At 35.6% G+C, this 20,944-nt stretch overlaps 1 protein-coding gene across 2 annotated transcripts; it reads right to left on the bottom strand.

The window, feature by feature from the left end:
• Nucleotides 1–355: 355 nt before the first annotated feature.
• LOC128991983 (pre-mRNA-splicing factor 38B-like) lies at nt 356–20,415 on the bottom strand. 2 transcript variants are annotated; one of them, XM_054415305.1, is made up of 11 exons: nt 20,042–20,415; nt 12,242–12,379; nt 11,250–11,374; nt 9,545–9,696; nt 7,196–7,256; nt 6,168–6,287; nt 4,112–4,260; nt 2,874–3,152; nt 1,928–1,978; nt 1,487–1,546; nt 356–531 (listed from the first exon to the last, which is right to left on the bottom strand). In XM_054415305.1, the coding sequence occupies exons 1-11, from the start codon at nt 20,058–20,060 to the stop codon at nt 510–512; spliced, it is 1,176 nt and encodes a 391-aa protein (XP_054271280.1). In that variant the 5' UTR covers nt 20,061–20,415; the 3' UTR covers nt 356–509. The 2 variants fall into 2 exon arrangements, with proteins under 2 accessions (XP_054271280.1, XP_054271281.1); XM_054415306.1 differs by lacking the exons at nt 356–531; nt 1,487–1,546; nt 1,928–1,978 and having other exon boundaries at nt 3,067–3,152; nt 4,108–4,260.
• Between the last annotated feature and the right edge of the window lie 529 nt (nt 20,416–20,944).

Below are 20,944 nucleotides of genomic sequence, written 5' to 3' on the forward strand. Positions count from 1 at the left end.
TTTAAACCCTCCAGCGGCTAGAGGCACCAGCTCATAGCGGTGAATAAACCAGCTGTGTGACAGGGGGTTTAGCGGGACTCTGCAGCATCTCCCATTAAAACATCCTTTTTACCGATTCTCTAGTTTTTTAATTTTTTTTTTGTATTTTATCGGATTCTCTAATCCCATTGGATCATATAGATAAAGTAAACCAGCCAATAGTATGGATCTAATCCATTCTTTATCTTTTTTCATGCTATGCTAATACTTGATAAGTTATAAGTAGTTGTTGTTAATTCCTATCTAGCTTATTAAGATTAACTATTTAAATATACCTATATTGAGATGAGACAAACGGGAAATTATCAAACAACAATTATAAAAGAATAGTCCCTTTTTTATCTTGTCACAATTATAACTAATACAGTCTGGTAAAGTTGAAAAAAATCTATTTCACATCATTTAGTTGGAAAATGGCAAACTGAAAATTGTTGTCAATGTCGAAATTGCGGAGTCCTTACAAAATGTGTTCAGTGTCGATGACGATGATGTCTGAAACAAATAAAAGAAATCAAGTAAGGGTTGAGTTAGACTGTAAAATTTGAAAAAAATAAAACTTTTATTATTTCAGTCATATATTAGTTATGATGCTTACACACATACATAAATGATAAAGATAATTATACTCACTGCTTGAAAAATATACAATACAATATTCTTTATTGTTCATTCGTTAAGAATTACAATAGTGTCAATATATAGTCTTCATCTTAAAAAAAATTTACTTTTTGCAACACTGTAGGCTATAGTGTGTAGACAATAGAAGCTTTACTGTACAATAGTTCATTCAATATCAAACCTAAAAAACACAAAAAAAATTATTTTTGAAAAAACTTTATTCAAATATGTATTTAAGCATAAATCCATCTAGTTTGATAATTTTACCAAATACAGTTTGTATCACGAATATTAGAACAGAAAACGTATGAATCATAAACATAAACAAATTACGTCAATGGCCCGAATGTCTACACTAATAGCTGTAACAGCTGGTTAGGACGTTTTTTGACAATTCCATTTAAATATTTATGTTTACTTTCGGGCCTGTTACTAGACATAATGCTCAATGTTAATTTATACTAATAAGTATGATTTCAGATGGTCTCTTTAAATATATTTTGCGATATTGCGACCCACATCTCAAAAGTGAAAAAGAAAGAAAAGTAAAAAAACTCTTTGAAGTTTGTTATTAACGTTTGTATAGAAACAGCTGGTCAGTGTCATGAGCAAAGCTACGCAAGACATCTCACTCCATTCTACGCACATATCGCCCAGTTGTGTCCCCGTCTGAACTGATAATGACGATTGAAAACATAATTTCTTCAAGTAATCTAGCTAAACCACCTTCCCTTCCTAAGAGCACATCTAGAAATTTTTAATGTTAACATTGCAAACTCTAAAACTTAAAATAAAATTGGTCAAATTAAAGGTTAGAGTAGCAACTCACCTATCTTTGTCTCTGTCTCGTCTTTGTCTATCATCATGCTCATCTCTTCTTCTTGGAGGACTAAAAAGAAAATATCATTTTAAATATTCTTTCAAAAGTATATATCCTACAACCATTCCAAAACAGATTATTACAAATCTTCTGTTATAGCATGCTTATTTGAATGGAAAAGGACTCAACCCTGACACAAGAAACGCAAAAAGTACACTAAACACAAAAATTAGAATGCTTCAATGTCTATGACAGAAATTTCAACCAAGTTGGACGTTGACACTTACTGGTTATAATTGAATAAAAAATTATCTCTCTTCCCGGCTAAAACCACCTTTGGTAAAAAATTTTGTAGTGACAGTGAAATAGTCTAGTTTTGTGTACAGTGTAAGGTTAGTTGCTCTAGACACAATTTTATCCAAACATTACAACAGTTTAAGCATTTTTTACCTGTCTCTATCCCTTTTGTACCGACTGTCATCGTCTCTTCTTCTTACTGGACTGAAAAAAAAAAAAAACAATAGTTTTAATCGTTAAGTTGGAACAAATTGTGGTTTAGAGAACATAGAAAGCTGCTTTCTAGCACAGAAATTGTTAATAATTGCTGAAATATTCTACACATGTGGTTTTTACAATCTTGAAAAAATAGTAAGAGTATGAATTTGTAGCAAAACCATAATGTTTACAATAAGTCAGGCTGCAATCTGCCGCAGTGGAAGATCATATTCTTAGTAATCTAAGGAATTACACACACGGTGGTGTTTCAATTTGGGAGTTATTTGAGTTTAATTTTTGGCATGTATTTTTAATTTTCATTTTCATTTTTAGATTGACTTGTGACGAACAGCAAACAATTCTAACTTTAAGGATAGGATAAGCAGGCTTGCCCTTCGAAATGTAGGCATAAGCCCTTTCTATTTAAACCTAACTTTAGTTAAGAAAGTCATTTTGGTTATTTGATTACACTAGAGAAATTCCTGGCTGATTGTACAGCTCAATGACAACTTGAGGAGTTTTGCGGACCAGACTTTTTTTTAATTTCAGATAGAGTAAAAAATGTTGACCCTTGGGCCTCGAAAAGGTTGTTTCATAGGAGATAATTTCAGAAACGTTGCTTCTGAGCGCTTGATACTTCTGGCGGTGAAATCGTGAAGTGGTAATGATCAAATAATAAACATTTTCCGAGGTCACATCATCATCATCATTGTCTCCCACAACACCAGTGAACATCACCTGCGATTGGGGGAAATCATCAATTTCCAAACACGCATATGCTTTCTGTGATGGCAAAAATAAAATCTTGTCTCGACTAAAAATTATTTCGTGCACCAACGTATTCCTTGGGCCAACTGTTGCCCCGACCCAACTTGAACATTTCGGGAACCCAGTAGCTTACCTGTCTCTCCTGGTGCGATCTCTCCTGTCCCTGTCGTAGTCCCTGTCCCTATCTCTGTCCCTCCTGTCCCTGTTATCCCTGTCCCTTTCCCTAGCTCTGTCCTTGTCTCTGTCCGCACTGTATCCACGACTATCCGCATGTCTCTCCCTGTCTCTCTCACGACTGTATCCCTTGCGATCGTCTAGCTGACTGCTTCCTCGTCTGTCATCGTGTTCTCTGCTGTAGCCTCGTCTATCGTCGTTTTCTCTGCTATACCCTCGTCTGTCTTTGTCTGGCTCCCTGTATAACACACAATAAGTAATCTAGATAAGTTTCAGTAAAATGTATAGTTATAATTATAGTAGTTATAGTTCTGACAATAGTCAATGATAATAGGTATGTCGATGCAGCCTAAGCAATTCTCAATAATCTAATCTCCAATCTTGTAGGCTAACGGCCAACTTGGATTTGCCCGCCATAAGAGCAATGTTAATTTCAAACAGCCGCTGAAGAGTTACCGTATATACTCTCAAAAATATTTTGTTGAATACCAAAATGATTGTAATTTAAATATCTAGGGCACTGTGGGATTAAAATTTTTTTTGTACAGTAGAACACCTGTTATCGGAATTTGGGTTAACCGAAACCAGGATTAACCTAAATGGATCTATAAAATAATATAGGGCTGTTAAATGCTTTAATAACTTTAGTTGTCTGGATTAAAGTATTTTCCATCCCATTGTAACATTTTCGTAACTGAAAAAAAAAACACTGAATTATATAGACATTCTCTTTAATTAATTTTCCTACACACTGTGGTGATACATTGGCTATTTTTAGCATATGGGTTAACAAAAAAATCGGTTATCCGAAACGGCTCTCCCTCCTTTATTTCGGTTAACGGGGGGTTCTAATGTAGTTTTGTAATTGTTTTATGAGTTAGTACAATTAGGCTCCAACGAATCTTTACTTTAAGTTGAAACATTAATGAATAGTTTTACGCTTGACAGTTGACACCTTGTTACTTGTAATCTTCAAATACTACATTTGATTCAATAAACCTTCAGTAACTTTCCAAATAGTAAAATGTAGCTTTTGTGCAATGTAAAACTTAGTAAAATTGAGGATGTAAAAATAAAAGCACTTTTTTCTTTATTTCGATTGAGTGAATGAATGAAATAGTACATGAAATAAACAGACACATTTCAATTTGTGAAATGACACAAAGTAAATTGAAAGACGTCTCATTTCGTACCTACCCGCGTATCCTCGAAGCCTTCTCAGCCTGGCCGTAGTGAGCCTCTTCATCGGGAATGTGACGACCTACAGGAGCAGCAGGTTTACGAGCCACAACAGTGCCAGCCGCCGGTGGAGGAAACCTCTCGTTCATCATCTTCTCCAACTTTTGCTGTAGACAATTTGCAATCAGATAGATGCACTTTATGTTTTTTAGAGGTAGGTGTTGTTAAAAGTAATAGGATAAATAATACTATTGCTTAAACGTCACATATTACCTTGGTAGGTAATAGATTACTTAAGACTACCCTATTATTATTGTTACGTAGTCTTAACTTTTTGAATGAGGTGAGGGAAATAACTATTCCACTGATCATTTTTCCTATTGACAGCGAGTAGCATGAGATAATAGGGCCTTCCTAATAGATAACTGAGAAAACCATATTATTTTTGTTTTACGTCATCCGAACTGATAGAACAAGCCAGTAATAACCAATTGCTTCTTCCTATTAACACCCAAGCATTTAAAAATAACAGTAACAGTCTGTCTGAGGAACTACTATGCAACACAATAGTACTAAGGAATAAAAACAAAAAAAATAATACCCCGTATTGGAACAAGCAGCAAAAACTCTCTGGACAATGAAGTAAAATGTGGAAAAAATTGTATTATTTCACCTAGTACAAAAAAGCTAAAGAACGTCTCTAACTAATGTTGAAAAACTACAGTATTTCCCATCCCTAAAATGTTGACTGTTTAGGTTATGTAAAAACTACGACGTCCAACATGTTACCAAGTTTCTTCAACTTCTTGAGTGCCAAAAATCACGTTTACCGCATTAATTTTTAGAAAGAGTACTTACAACACTTCCTTATTTTTTAATGAAAGATGTGCTTTTACCTGCTGAAAGTGTTAACGTAGGGTACACATTATGTATTTCACCTGTCACAGATATGCTAACAAAAGAAATGTATGCTGTGTTTACACGTGGCCAGGTGCAAGCAGATTACCTCAGGTAACTTGAAATACTGTTACATTCCATTTTGTAGCCCCTGAACTGCCCAGTACAAACCAAATTAAAACATACCTCGTCTTGCAGTTCAAATAAATAGTGTCTTTTTCAATCCACTACATGTTTCGCCATGTTGGCATTTTCAAGTGGCATATTTGCCCAACACCTTATATATACTAATCATTCTGTAGACAAAATAGAAAACAGCTTACAAATTTTACACATTTGCAACAAAGGGAATAAGCTAGATTCTCTGGAACAATTTGAAATATACAGTAGCTACAATAAAGAAGAAACAAAGCAAAATATTTTAAATGAAAAATTAAATTTCAATTCTCATGCAATATTTAATACAATCATCTCCCATAGCTCTGGACACAAGCAAGTTGACCTTTGTACCTCTGATAACAGAGGAGCTGAGACTTCTTAGTTTTCCTGCCAGTTCTGTCTCAGTCAGTGCCGTGATCGGGTTACAATAAGTGTTGTAGGCCTACATGATGTTTCGTTCGTACGTGTCAAATGTATGTACAGTTTTGTGTTTCAATGTAAATTTCTACAATTTGACGAGTCCAATTCGGATATTATAATGTTTCAAGTCTCAATGTTTCTGTTTACCCACTTGAAAATGCCAACATGGCGAAACATGTAGTGGATTGAAAAAGACACTATTTATTTGAACTGCAAGACGAGGTATGTTTTAATTTGGTTAATACTGTTACATCTATTACTGAGGCAGAAAACCTGCTTGCCTACTGACTTGGTGTGAACACAGCTTTATAGACCAGTGTTCCTAACCTTTTTCTCTGACTGATAAATATAATAACTAAATATAGGTGTGAAATACTTGTATTTAGATCTCCAAAACAAATCACCTCAAAGGCCTTTGCACACCTCAGGTTGGGAAAAACTCTTAGATTATAATAAATATGTGGAAGTAATAGTTTTGTTTATGGTCATCACCTATTCTCTAACTAGAGACAAGTTTTTAAAAACACAGAATAAAGGAAGTGTATAAGTTAAACTCATTAAGTAAGACTGATGACAAAGCCCAGTGAAACTTACATACCTGAATTGGTACTGGAATCCGAGGAAATAAAGTCGAAAACCATTCCAGTTTACACAGAAAGTTCTTCAAAATGTTTCCAATAGTCATCACCTGACCTCCACCAGCTTTAACATCCATTTCCTGTAAAATATCTCACTTAAGCACAACTGAAAACCATCCGATGAAATGACTGATTGAAAATGTTTAACGATTTAGCAATGAATTGGAAACAGTCTGTAATTCTTCAGCAAGTTTTGAGACAGAACATGTTTGCACGAGATGCTGTAGTAACTTTTAAGGGATTTTTGAGGCGGTAAAAATGTGAGGTACAACCACTCTGATAAAAGTAATTGAAATAATGTTTTTAGAATATCAGTGTGTCCAGCGCAAATTTTCCAGGGCCTATTTTCCTTTTAGAAAATTTTCCACATCCAACATTAAAAATTCCCAGGACAAAACTTGCCATCTAAAAAAGCTAACTGACATATTTATGTTACTAGTACTAAAACCCACTTCAAAGAATCATAAATAACACTGATTAAAGAAAAATGTATACAAAAACCATGTATACATGGTTAATGTTAAAAAATAATTTTAACATGCCAAACACATTTTTAAAATATCAACACGACTGTAAGCCAACTGTACTGTTATTTAATGTTATTTTTCATAATTGAATACCAGTGTCGGTACAGAAAAAATTACTAAAATCGAAAAAATAACATTCCCACTCTTGATAATAGAATATTTAGGATTTGATCTTTAGTTTTTGTTAATTATGGCAACCAAAGCCATTAGTAAAATGAAGAAATTAAATCCTAAAAATCAACTCACAAATTAAGAACACAAGATCAAATACAACAGAGAATATTCTGTTAATTGGTCCTTTTATCTTTGACTTGATTTACTATTGGAACCTTCGATACAAATAAGATCTTTTGATTTAGAATTTACCTTGTACAATACTTTCCACAAGATGATCCCAACAGTCAACAATATGGTTACCTAAAAATTAAAAAAAAAGTGGAAAAGATGAGTACATTACCTACCTCAGGATCCTCCAAGTAAGCATCATACCAGTCCCAGAGATCTGCGGGTGGTTGCGTGTATCTGCAACACAACGTACGAGTTAGTCTCTCGACTAGGCCTAGTGGGGGTTAAAAATATATTTGTTATCATATAACTAAAACATATCTTCAGAACACCAGTCTCGCTATACAAACTATCAGGACCCTGGATTACAAAATTGATTGGATAACAGTAAAAACCCTCATATCACCATGGGACCAAGCTCCTGACATAAAAATTTGACCGGATAGACTAATCCATGATGAAAATCATAATTTATACCAAACAATTATGAGTAATCAATAATTGTAGATAAAAAAAGAGTTTAAGTCTTTAGAGATTATCTAAAAAAATCCACATTTCTAATCGATGGGAAATGTTAAATAATCAACATTAAAATATTATGAATTCAGATAACTTTAATACAAAACTTCTACTTTTGAGTTTAGTCCACAAAAGCTTGAACAATAGTCTATTTTAAAGGATTGCAATGCTTGGTAATGACATACATTACAACTATTTGTCCTAAATCTGAAAAACACATACCGGTACTCCAAACTAACTCACAGACAAGTTGTTAAAATTATCTCAATGACAAAGTCCTATGTGAAATTAAGGCAATAACTGTGTGTAGTGAACATGTGATCAGTAAGGCAGGGTAACACACTCTTTCAGTCCAATTTAGTTATTTATTTTTATCAGAATATCATTAATCAAATTAATTGGGCCCCTCTGTTACAATTAATGGAAACCCTACTTACAATTTGAATATTTAAATATTAAAATTGAGGCCTACTATAGTCCTGCCGCTTAGAAAACGACCTGCGCGCTAATGCTAAACCAATGCTGGAGGAGGTCGCTTTCTAAGCGGCCGAACTATAGCAATGACTTTTGGATCTTGTATAACAAAATTCCCTCAATTTGGACCAGCTCTAGCCAATTTTTAGCGAATTTCCCTATAGGGAAGTAGCTATTACCGTAGGTGGCACGGTAAGACCTAGACCCGGGACCGATTTACATTTTCATTTTGATGTCCCCAGAGGCCAAAAACACTATTCGTTCAAATTTTTATATATGTATATATATATAGACTTATATATATATATACATATATGTCCGTGAACGCGATAACTTGAGTAATTTTTGTCCGATTTTGATGAAATTTGGTTTAAAGGTGTAAAGCATGATAAACTTGAATGAGTTCGCGAACCAGCACGATCGGACCATGGGAACGGGGCTTTACGGGGGGTTTTATGGGGTAAAAATTGGTTTTTCTCACTTTTGACCATCAAAACACAAAATTTCCCAATTTCTCTTTAGACCTTTTTAAAGAGCTTAAAAAAACAAATAATTTAGTATATAAAAGTATTTTTGTTCGAATATTAGTAACGGAGAAAATTTAAAAAATTGTAAATTTAAAATTCCCATGTTATTCTTATGGAGAATATTGTCAAATGTTGTAGTTTGCTTGTTTATGAATATATTTTGATCAAACTTGGCAAATTTATTTATTTTGTACTAAGCTATCAATATTTTACTCAAAAACATACTTTATTAGTTTCCTTGTAGCAGCAAACCTAGGTACTCGTTAAACCTAATGTTATTAAAATATATTTAACTGAAAATCAATTCAGACAAATGGAAATTCGCTTAGTCGGCAGGTTTGCTGCGGCGGGGGTATATTTATTAAAAAGAATATATTTGAGTGAGCCACTCACAGAGTTTATTCTTATTCCTATGAAAATTCAGGTTTCTCCCTTAATTTTGTATACTTAATAGATTACTGTAGTATAAAAAATGCTATCGTTAGCAATATTAGTCGTGGTAGTCCTATTAGTCTGGATTAGTTTAAAAGTTGTTGTATTAGACAGAAATCAATTGTCAATTTTTTTCTCACTGTCGACACTGAGGTATTTTCAAAAAAGGTATTGGAGTTACACAAACACCTATTTGGGAAGTGGTCCAAACTCATTAACCCATTTTAACCAATTTTGATTTTGTGCCTTGAATCGAACGCGCCCCTCTCCCACTGATGTCCGAGATACTAACCACTAGGCTAACAACTCACCCCAATTGAACTATGTTTACTCTAAAACTGGCTACATAATTAGCATGGGAATGGAATGCCTAGTTCTAATCATAGTAAAAAGTTACTACACACTACTTTATACACTTCACGACGGTAAGCCTACTATTTAACCACCTAGGTGTATCAACATTGACAGTTTACAAGTCAATTGAACCACACAGGACAGCAAAATAACCTTTGAACCGCTCGGAAGCGGTGACTGTTGAGAATGATCGGTCCACACAACTGGCCTAGCACTTACCTGATGTACATAAAACCGAGAGCACGAATGTAAGGTGAATCGGGATGGGTGATTAGCCCATTTACCTGCTTCCTAGTTAACTTCAAGGTAAATAGCTTATAGAGCAGGCAATAGGCTGTGGACACAATCCCGCCGGCCCCAACCCCCCGAACCTGTCAAATCAAACATACAATTAGCAATAGGCTGTGGACACATTCCTGCCGGCCCCAACCCCCCGAACCTGTCAAATCAAACATACAGTTAGCAATAGGCTGTGAACACATTCCTGCCGGCCCCAACCCCCCGAACCTGTCAAATCAAACATACAGTTAGCAATAGGCTGTGAACACATTCCTGCCGGCCCCAACCCCCCGAACCTGTCATATCAAACATACAGTTAGCAATAGGCTGTGAACACATTCCTGCCGGCCCCAACCCCCCGAACCTGTCAAATCAAACATACAGTTAGCAATAGGCTGTGAACACATTCCTGCCGGCCCCAAACCTGTCAAATCAAACATACAACAGTTAGCAATAGGCTGTGGACACAAGTCGTCGTCAATATACAAAAATTTAGGCTTTAGGACACACAAAGAATCAGCTAAATTGAATTAACATAAATTGAATTGTCACAACAAGCACAACAGATAAAACTCAACTGAGCTGACTTGTTAAATTTTTGTATATTGACGACGGCATTGTGTTTAAATAATTTTATGTATGACGACAAAAGACTTGAAGATGAAACAACAGTTGTTTCTAAACTAGTCACCTGAGACTACAATAGGATTGACGACGTAAGGTATGTAAACCTATTTTATTTGACAAAGTCAAACTCTTTAGAACAGCTGCCCCTTCAAATACACATAAAACAACACAAATAAACAGCTGATTAAAATCCATGTTTAGCCACTGAGCTGAAGTAAGTTATAGGTTTTACCTTAACTGACAGAGCTGTTACCGAACCTAAAAAAACCTAGGCCTACTTCAATGATGTCCTAAAACGTTGTGATACTAAAACAATTAGATATGGCTCATGAGTTTTCCTGATTATTTTGGATTGAAAATCAGCTAGGCCTACTAAAATAGCTGTAACTTAGAACTAAGAAGGTATTTCGTTAATAATCAGTAAGAAAAATTCTTAAGATTTACGACATGTGAACCCCGCACAATAAACAATTGACCATTGACTGTAACATGGTTATTGTCTCCCGTGGTTATGGAAACATCATCAAGTTTTTCATGACCACGGCCAAATCTTAAACATCTTCTGCGGTTGATAGACATGATCGTCTCCCACGGTCATAAAAACATCGTCATCGTTTTCTGCGATCGCAGAAAATCTTGAACTGTGTGACCTTAAAATCATTCATTGCATAAAGTCTTTAAACAACAGTTGATTAAGGAAGAAAGATTTTAAAAATTGAAATTGAATTGTTCGCAAAACACAAGTTCAGTGAAAGACCTGCTCAAGTGTTGCCAGTGAATAAATTCTCATTTGCTACAGCAGTGCACATATCCTTTCCATTCTCCCATTTAGGCATTTTCCAGTGACAATGTGCATGATAATCTGCCTTGATGTTTGATTCAATTAACAACCTTTTGATTTTGGCGACATATTTGATTGTTAGGCGAGCACTTAAACCACGCTACCCAGCCTGCTCTTTCGATCCTAAACAAAATCAAACCTTGAAACAAAAAAGATAGTAATTTTAAACATACTTACACCTCCACACATTCCAGTCTGTCCAGCAGTTTTTCTACTACCTTTTTCCCATGGTTCCAAATGACTAACCTTGTAGTAGATTTCATCAATTACCTCGTGGTATGTTTTGAGCTCGTACAGATTAACTGAAAAATACATTTAAGTTATTAGTTATTTAGCAACTGATGTATGCCTAAACAAACATATAGCCTTTTAGTAATCCAACAGATTCAGACCTTTTTTTAGGTTATTTTTTTAGCTATTTTCATGTCAATGAAGTTCTATTAGCATTCAAATTATGTTTGTGAACATTACACCTAAGATACAGCATGAAGATTTGAGACGGTTTTGAGATAGATCTAATTAAGTTATGTTATGAGTATGAGTTAAGTGATCATCATAATGCAATCCATCAAACTTATGTTGGTCAAAGATAAAGAATTCAAGTATAGGCCTAACAAAGATGCAAGTGACTTAACTAAGATGCACTTTAGCGGCTTTATTATGGATCTGAGCTGAGGCTAACTGCTTAAGTACGACCGAACATCAAGTTTAGAAAAAAATTGGGCCGAAACTTTTCAATTCTTGCTACATATTAAGATCACAGGTATAATGTCTTGAAGTACTTGTGTGATTTAAATTTCACAATGTCTTCATAGAATATTTTTATGATTTTGTCGTGATTGTGGGGGTCTCAGTAACCGTAAGAAATGTTCATGAAGGATTAAAATTTTACATTTTCCTATTTCCCTCTTTGCTATCACCAACTTAACATTAATAACCTCTGGCACTTTCATTACTCCGACACAAGACCTAACTTACTAGTTCAATATGAGGAAGGGTCAGTGAGAGTCCAATGTAGGCTACTTCAGACTTAATCATGCCACCAAGCAGCAGCCTTTAAAGTAACTGTGCAACATTTCTCAAAGTTTTTAAGCAGGCTATTGATAACTGTGCCTTGTAACAAATAAGCCCTAACAAGCCCATCTCATGATCTATATGTTTAGACTTACCTTTAAAGTAATGTGACGATTGAATATTTGTTAAAATTAGAGCATTCAGGTTCATGGTTCGTTCATTCCCCCATAAAGGGAGTATATTGCTCTTTTTACCTCCATGGCTAACAGTTTTGGTTTCTTCATCATCATATACTGAAAAAGTTCAATCTAATTAGAGCAGAAGTATCATTTTATCTTTAAACTTAACTTATAAATCAACATACACAGCCTATTACATAAACTAATATAGGTTTAAATTACCTGTTTTCTGTCAAAACGATCAGTTTAGTAGTATGATGACTACAGCTGTTTCGTGCTTAAAAAATAGCACATCTTCAGGTCCAGAATGTCTTGCTAATCCCTCATGTAGAGTTCGTCAAAAATATAAACAAATAAATATACGGGACACACATACGGATACGACACACACGAAAATACATTTAATAAACTGGTCGACCAGACGCTGATTCACGAGACACGGCGCCGGTGGAAGGTAAGTCGCGACTGTCACGTGTCGGCAGCGTTGACCCCTACCCCTGTGTTATCCTTATCTCGCTCTTTTCTTGTCTGCTTACTGGTGATATGGATGGCGGTGTTATAAATAATGTTGGATTCAAATGACAATTTCTCGTTCAGGATGTTTTGTGGTTGACTTTTTGATGCTTTATAAATTTCAAATTCTTCAACAGTGTCCATGTAATGCCCTTTGTTGCAAAAATGTAATACTTCTAAGTTATTATGTATGTTGGTGTAATTGTGGTTGGAGGATATAAGATGGTTTGCGTAGGCTGATTTTGAGTTTTTCTTCGGTATGTGTTCTTTAAACCTAGTGGAAAATGATCTTGCTGTCTGACCTATATAAAAATTAGGACAATCATCACATATCAATTTGTAAATTCCAGTTTTATTAATTTTATCAGAATCTGGTTTAGTTCTCTCAGTGATTATGTTTGAAAGTTTGTTCTTTGTTTTGAAAGATACTACGACATCTCTTTTTGCAAGTTCGTTTGTTAAGGTGTGGTTTAACACAACACCATAATCTGCACTGATGTATCTTTTGTTGCCTTGTGGTTGGTTCTTGGTTTTATTCTGTTGTTTATTAATCAGTTTATCGATTAGGGAACTGTTGTAACCATTGGCGACTGCGATGTGTTTTAAGACATTTACTTCATCGGTATAATCAGTTGGGCTCAATGGGATGGAGAGTAGGCGGTGTACAAAACTATTGTAAGCAGCGATTTTATGGTTATGCGGATGGTGTGATTGTGAATGAATAGTCTGGTCCGTGGTCGTTGGTTTTCTATAGATTTTGAACTGTAATTGGCTATTGTTTCTCGTTATAGTGACATCCAGGAAGTTGATTGATTTTGTATTTTCTATTTCGAGGGTGAATTGTAGGTTCTTATGTATTCTATTTAGGTATGCGTGGAGTAAATTGAGTTGCCTGCCGTTACCGTTAAATAATACAAGAGTATCATCTACATACCTGCTGTAGTGGATTATTCTGTGTTTGTGTCGGTTTGAATCAGACCAAAGATGTTTGTTTTCTACGTTATTTAAGAATAATTCTGATAGAATGCTCGAAAGAGGTGATCCCATGGTCAGTCCTTCATTTTGGATGTAAAACTTGTTTTCAAATTCGAAATAATTTTGTTTTAGAACGGTTTGAGTTAGAGTTAAAAGTTCATGCTTAGCTTCTGTTGAAAGTGATGAATTTTTGTCCAAATTGTCTTTAAGCAAGGCTATTGTTTCATCTACGGGAACTTTCGTGAATAAATTCACGACGTCAAACGAAGCTAAAATATAGGAGTCTTTGAGCTTTGCGTCTGATAGTTTGTTCACTAGGTCAACTGTGTTTCTTACGCTGTGATTGTTTTCCAATTTTATCTCATTCCTAATAATTGTGTCCAGTTTTTTGGCGATTTTATAAGTCGGAGCAGGTGTGAAGTTTACCAGAGGTCTAATGGGAATATTGGGCTTGTGAATTTTGGGCAGTCCTCTTAACTGAGGGGCTCTGGGGTTAGTTACTTTAACATTTCTTATATCTTCAGGTGTTAAAAGGTTCTTGCATGACGAAATTATTTGATTGATTTCTTTGGAGAAAGATGGGGTTGGGTCTTTGTGTAAAGTTACAACATTATTGGCCTCAATGAAGTTCTGGACCTTGCTGACGTAATCGCCTTTGTCTATTATGACCGTGGAGTTTCCCTTATCTGCTTTTGCGATAACAGCATTATTCTGTTGTAACTTGTTCCTAATACTCTGAGCAATTTGTTTCAAGGATTTGTATTTTGACAAATATTTGATTCTAGGTTTGGGGTTGTTCATTAACTTATGGATTTTGTTGGATATCATAGCTCTAGCAGTATCACGTTCGATATTGTTGTTTAAACACTTAACGGCAGTTTCTGCATTTAATAATTCAGAAATCAAACTGTTTTTTCTATCGTTTGGGAAGTTAAAGTTTAGTCCTTTATTTAGTAGAGACATTTCTTGGTCTGAAAATTGTATATTTGTTTTGTTGACAACTCTAGGATGGAACTTGTGGTTGCATGTGATTGTTTCAATTTTTATCTGTGCCTTTACTAAAGCGTCGAATTTTTTGGATTGTGTTTTCTTTTTGATTTGTACCTTATTTTGGATTTGAGTTTCTATTTGAGAAAATACATCATTCTGTTGAGAAGGATGTAGGCTATTTAAGAGTGTGAGATGTTTTCCTAGTAGTAATTTATTGGTCATGCTTTTTTTAGCGTATAGAGATTTTATTTCACTTTTAATCCAAGTTTTCACAGCAACCTGTTTAGCCTTTCTGGCAGCGGTAGATGTATTAGAGATTTTTACAGAAACATATTTTGGCACAACTCCGTATTCTAAACATTTTTTATTGAAATTTATGTTTTCTATTGTCTTAAAGAGTTTTAGCTTGACATTCTTGTATGAATAGGCCAGTTTTAACTGACAAGTTTCCAATTTCATGATGGAATGGCCTCTAGATCGTCTGAATAAACTAATATAGGTTTAAATTACCTGTTTTCTGTCAAAACGATCAGTTTAGTAGTATGATGACTACAGCTGTTTCGTGCTTAAAAAATAGCACATCTTCAGGTCCAGAATGTCTTGCTAATCCCTCATGTAGAGTTCGTCAAAAATATAAACAAATAAATATACGGGACACACAACTATTACATAACCTAGAAGTTATTCCACAAGCTCTTTTGGGGGAAGGCTTTAGATTATCAACCTAAATCATGAACATTGGTAGGCAGTTGAGGATTAGGCCTAGACCCTTTAGGTACAATAAGCAACTGCCTAAGGGCCCCAGGCCTCAGGGGGCTGCAGACCAAAAAAAAGGGGTTTTCTCAAGGAAATAACAGCCTAACAATTGACAACAGTATTCATAGCTAGTACCGATTTTCCCATAGTGGGGGCAATAGGGTAGATCTGCTGACAATTTCAACCCCTAAAAACAACCCTTTAAAAATAATATAAAACGCAAAGGATACGCGTTCGGTAACCAAACGTGGATTAGGCGTCCGGCAGTGACGTCACCACCGGGTTGTGGGGGCCCGGAACACCATTAACACAATGATACACGGTGGAATGCCGTCGGTGATCGTGGTGTAGTGGATAGAGTATGCTACTCGGCTGACGTTCAAGAGCCTATAAGACGCCAAAAATGTCCTATAAGACGTTTTTAAACTGTTCCTAGACACAAACACTAAGTTACAACTTTCTCAATTGACTTTTAGGTCGCCGACATTTCCTGTAGACACCACGCCTAGATTACAAGACACCACGCCTAGATTACAAGACACCACCCCTGAAAAACTCGCTCAAACATCGTGACAGGGCAGTTTATTGTACAGTAGGCCTACTAGACACCCCATCAAGATTACTAAACACCACACCCAGATTAAGTACTAGACACCATTACCAAGATTACTAGACACCTTACCTAGATTAGGCCCATTAGACACCAAGCAAAACTTACTACTAGACATCACGATCAGATTATGGTTAACCCTAGCAGTGGCCAACCATCGTCTGGTGACGGTATGACATTGATGCTTAGAATGGCCAATGTCGTCTGTTGACGGTATGGGCCGAAATTTTTTTAACGGTAAAAAAAACACTTACAATCAACTCAGATGAGAATAATATATATACCATTCGAAAGATCACATTCTGAACTTTCATTTGATTACATAAAACAAACCCTGTAGCAGGTATATAACAATGTCACGACGATTAGAAATCAAATGAAATTTTGGCGTGGTACGACTTTTGCAGCCGACACTTGGGAACTGGCAAAACACGTCTTGTTTGGCATTACCCTACTCGGGTAATTTTCGTCTTGGGATGTTGCGGGTGGTACCACTGGAATGGGTGGTAGCCATTGATTTTATCTTCATTGTGGTAGTGATATTTATAACTAAATATTGATTGCAAAATCGGTACGATTTTAAGAAAACCGCTGTTTTCGAAATTTCTAACAAATGGCCAACAGTCGTCTGGTGACAGCATGGAAATTACGAATTATATACAGTAAAAGTTATTATTACTAGTCATATAGTATATCATTTTGAAGAGGAAGAAATTTAGATTCAGAGAGTGGCAGCCCTGCACTCAGGGTTATTTCTGTATGCTCGCATGTAGAGACGACGGAAGTGAGTCATTACTGCTACAGTCTGTCAGCTGTCTTGTATTGCCATTGTTTGTTTGTGTTGTTGCCGGTAATAGTTTTATCCGCGATTTATTACTAAATATGTTATTAGTTCGTAGTGTTAGTGAAGTGTTGTGTGTGTGTATAACAGTAATCTTCATGCATAAATATTACTGAATTGTGTGAAAAGTGTTCATAAAAGGTTGTATTTTGTTAGCATCATGTCCTAAAATGACGATTCTGACATTCAGAGATTGTTGTACCTATATAATGATATACCCAAGGTGTTATACATTTTTATAAAGGTAAATGAATACACTACAACATGTTTGGTTTGGGGGTAAAAAATTTTGTAAAAAAGTTATAGCCTATACTAAATAGGCCTACTACTGTATTTTGTTAGCATCATGTCCTAAAATGATGTTTCTGACATTCAGAGATTGTTGTACCTATATAATGATATACCCAAGGTGTTATACATCTTTATAAAGGTAAATAAATACACTACAACATGTTTATATTGGCTTGGGTGTAAAAAATTTTGTAAAAAAACTAGCTGACCCGGCGAACTTCGTATCGCCTAAGTTATAGGTTTCCCCTAAGACAGACCGATGGAAAGAAAGTACCGTTACGTTTAATTTTCAAGATGTTTTAATTTTCTCGTTCGCATCGCTCAATCACGTCCAGGTTGAAGTTCGTTCGCTACGCTCACTCACCTTTGGGTTGGAGCTCGTTCGCTACGCTCACTCACCTTTGGGTTGGAGCTCGTTCGCTGCGCTCACTTGCCTTCAGGTTAGCTCGTTCGCTACGCTAACTCGCCTCCAGGTTGAAGTTCGTTCGCTACGCTCACTCACCTTTGGGTTGGAGCTCGTTCGCTACGCTCACTCACCTTTAGGTTGGAGCTCGTTCGCTGCGCTCACTTCCCTTCAGGTTAGCTCGTTCGCTACGCTAACTCGCCTCCAGGTTGAAGTTCGTTCGCTACGCTCACTCACCTTTTGGTTGCAAATTAGCTGTTGTCATAAATGTAAAAGAAATAATAGTGCTGCACCCTGTTGGTAATCCTTGTAACTTTAATGCTATTGAACATCATAGAACAGAACCAACTTGTTTAATTGAAACAGCTGTTAAGATTCATTAATTCCATTTCTCATAAGGTTAACATGGGAAACTCCAGAGCCACTGGGGCGGAGCCCTTTTAAGAATTTCGAAACGGGAAATAGTTTACGTCCGATTCGCATACCTACAGAATTTACACACCAAATTTCATAACGATCGGTGAAGTCGTTCCGGAGGAGTTTGCAGACAAACACTGTGACAGGAGAATTTTATATATTAGATTATATAGGCTAGGCTACTAAATACTGTACACTCCATTTTCTCGAAATACGCAAAAAATTCAAAACGTTCTCAAATTGATACATAGCCTAATCATAGGTGAAAATAACTTTTTACCATCATACTTATGACTTTTTTGGATTCCTTATTTCATTAGCTTTACAAATATGTAGGCTACATATCATCAGCCTACATAATGTTTCACAACACAAGCAAACACTGTAGGCTATAGTTTACACTTATTTGCGGTTTTGCGGTTATTGTATTATTATGTCCCTATTACGTACCTAAAAAAAAAATATTTCTAACATGTTATACATTTTTATGTAGGTAATTGAATACACTACAAGATTATTATGTTGGTTTGAAGTAAAAAAATTTGGTACAAAAGTTGTGTACTAAGTACTGTGAATTTTTTTTCTCGAGAAATCGCTAAAATATAAAAACATTATTTTATATACGTATGTTTATAGGTAAAAAGTTATTTTTACCATAAACTTTATGACTTTTTTTGATTCCTTACTTCATTAGCTTTACAAACATGTATGTATCATTCTATAGTATACACATATAGAACTTTTTACAACATAAACTAACACTGTACGGTTTTCAATTTTTTCGGTTCTCCGTTTGTCATTATATTTCGCCCCAAAAACTTATAAAAAAAAATATTTTCCTAACATGTTATATATTTCTATGTAGGGAATTAGATTATCTACAAAATGTATATTAATGAATTTCCCATAAAAAATCTGTAGAAAAAAAATACCGAGGCCGCTTTTAAAATTTCAAAAAAAATTCTATTTTTTTTTATTTTTTTCACTTTACCGATAAAATACACTATCTAAATCATTATGATATTCCAAACAAAATGAATATGAGGTTGGCTAGGTTTACTTGTACGGCTGAATTTTTACGAATTTTCAAAAAAAGGTCTGCAAAATCGCCAAAATGGGTTGGCCATTCCCCACTTCTAACATTGGCCACTCCTAGGGTTAATCTAGGTAATGGTGTCTAGTAATCTGGGCGTGGTGTCAAGCAATCTTGGTTAGGAGTCTAGTATAGGAAACGATCCCTGTCACGATGTTTAAGCAAGTTTTTCAGGAAGCCTCAGCGACAAAAAAGTCATTTAACACGTTCGCTGCTGACCGCTAGATGCCGGGACGGCGCCAGGAGCCGAACCAACGCTCACCGCTGTGTAAACATTGCTGCCGATACACTGAATTACAGTAAAAACAACAGTGGTTGTACTGGATGGCAATGTTCTGCAATAAAACTGGCTTTGGACATATTACTAAGTGACTCTGATATATAGCAGCACTAGGTACCCAGGTTGCAGTCGGTAAAGTAGTGTCACTATCTAAGGAAAGAGGTAGGACAAAGGCATGTTCTAAACAACCCTGGTGGTGATTTTCGGAAACTACCTATATTTTTTATTGTCAGAAAAGTACGTCCCCACGAGCTGCAAAGAAATATAGGACCCTCGTGACGAGCTGGCTGATCCATGGTACTTAGGTAATGTTAAACATCAATGAACGGCGACGTTCCGGAACGTTCCTAGCTCCTGGCGCCATGGCCCATTTGACGTTCTGGAACGTCCGTAGCAGGGAACGTGTTAAGAAAGTTGTTGTGATGGTTAGCTTATTCACTACAGTATATAACTAAACAACGCAAGGAAGTAAAACTCAGTAAGTTTGTTTGAAAGGCTAACCTATGCTAGGCCTACCATTAGTAAAAGATTTTAAGATGTGCAAGCCTAGACTAAACATAGGTAGGCTAGGCCTACTTTCTAACATAGGCTACAAGTGCCTACTTACCCTCATTTTCATCATCCATTTTTGGCCTTAGCTGTGGTTGGGTGTATTTGATTTTTTTTCTAAAACTGAAATACGAGATAAAGGCTGGAGTAAAGTTTGATCAGTCTAAAAATGCATACTAAAATAGGCGAATTATTTGTTAACTGGTCACCAAGCGCAACTATAACCTCCACAGTCTAACAGCTCCTACAAGTAATAATAATTAACACCGATCAGAATCGATGTGAAAATTTAGGTCGATTATATAGCTTAACCCTCAGCTAAAATTGAAACACTTTTATGGCAATTACCACATGAAAAAACAGAAAATAATTGAATGTGTGCTAAACGATTTGCCTACGAAATACGAAATGCAGGTGACGACGAGACGACGTCCGCCATTTCCATATTCCATTTGCTTTTCTTTTCTGCTTTGCTTTGCTTTGCTTTCTTATCTTTTCTGATTCTGAATTTCTTCTGATTCATCCAGTTTTCCATTCCATTCCGTTCTGTCATAATTGGACTAGATTGGAGTCGAATAGAATGGAAATTAAATCGGTTACAACATTGACTATAAAACTAGAAGTGTTGTGGTTATATAGTCAATGGTTAAAACCACTTAGCTAAAATTATAACCTCAGTGGTTACAAAGTGGGTTACAACAATAGTAGTCAGCCAAGACACAGTTATCAGTGAATTTAAAATAAACGGTATCAGCATTCTGACACATACTTTCTCCCATAAGTTTGTCAACAATCTTATTCATGTGTAAGCGGTGAGAGTAAATATACGGAAATGGGATTAGTACAATTTTGTTCAGAATTTAAAGTACTAAATTTTTATCAAAATCATTTGGGCCATTTTTGGGAAAATCCGATTTTTCCGTTATTTTATGGGGTTTTTATGGGAAAATAACATAATTTA

This window comes from Macrosteles quadrilineatus, unplaced genomic scaffold (assembly GCF_028750875.1).
Source record: "Macrosteles quadrilineatus isolate MER2022 unplaced genomic scaffold, UCM_ALF_1.0 Scaffold_4__1_contigs__length_99947679, whole genome shotgun sequence".
Taxonomy (NCBI): domain Eukaryota; kingdom Metazoa; phylum Arthropoda; class Insecta; order Hemiptera; family Cicadellidae; genus Macrosteles; species Macrosteles quadrilineatus.

Bases quoted from the DNA above. Each gene is read 5' to 3' on its own strand.
- LOC128991983 (XM_054415305.1), bottom strand. The intron at 7,257-9,544 runs GTAAGTGCTAGG...GTTGTGTTGCAG, and splicing joins CTCGGTTTTATGTACATCAG to ATACACGCAACCACCCGCAG. The intron at 6,288-7,195 runs GTAGGTAATGTA...GATATTTTACAG, and splicing joins CTTACTTGGAGGATCCTGAG to GAAATGGATGTTAAAGCTGG.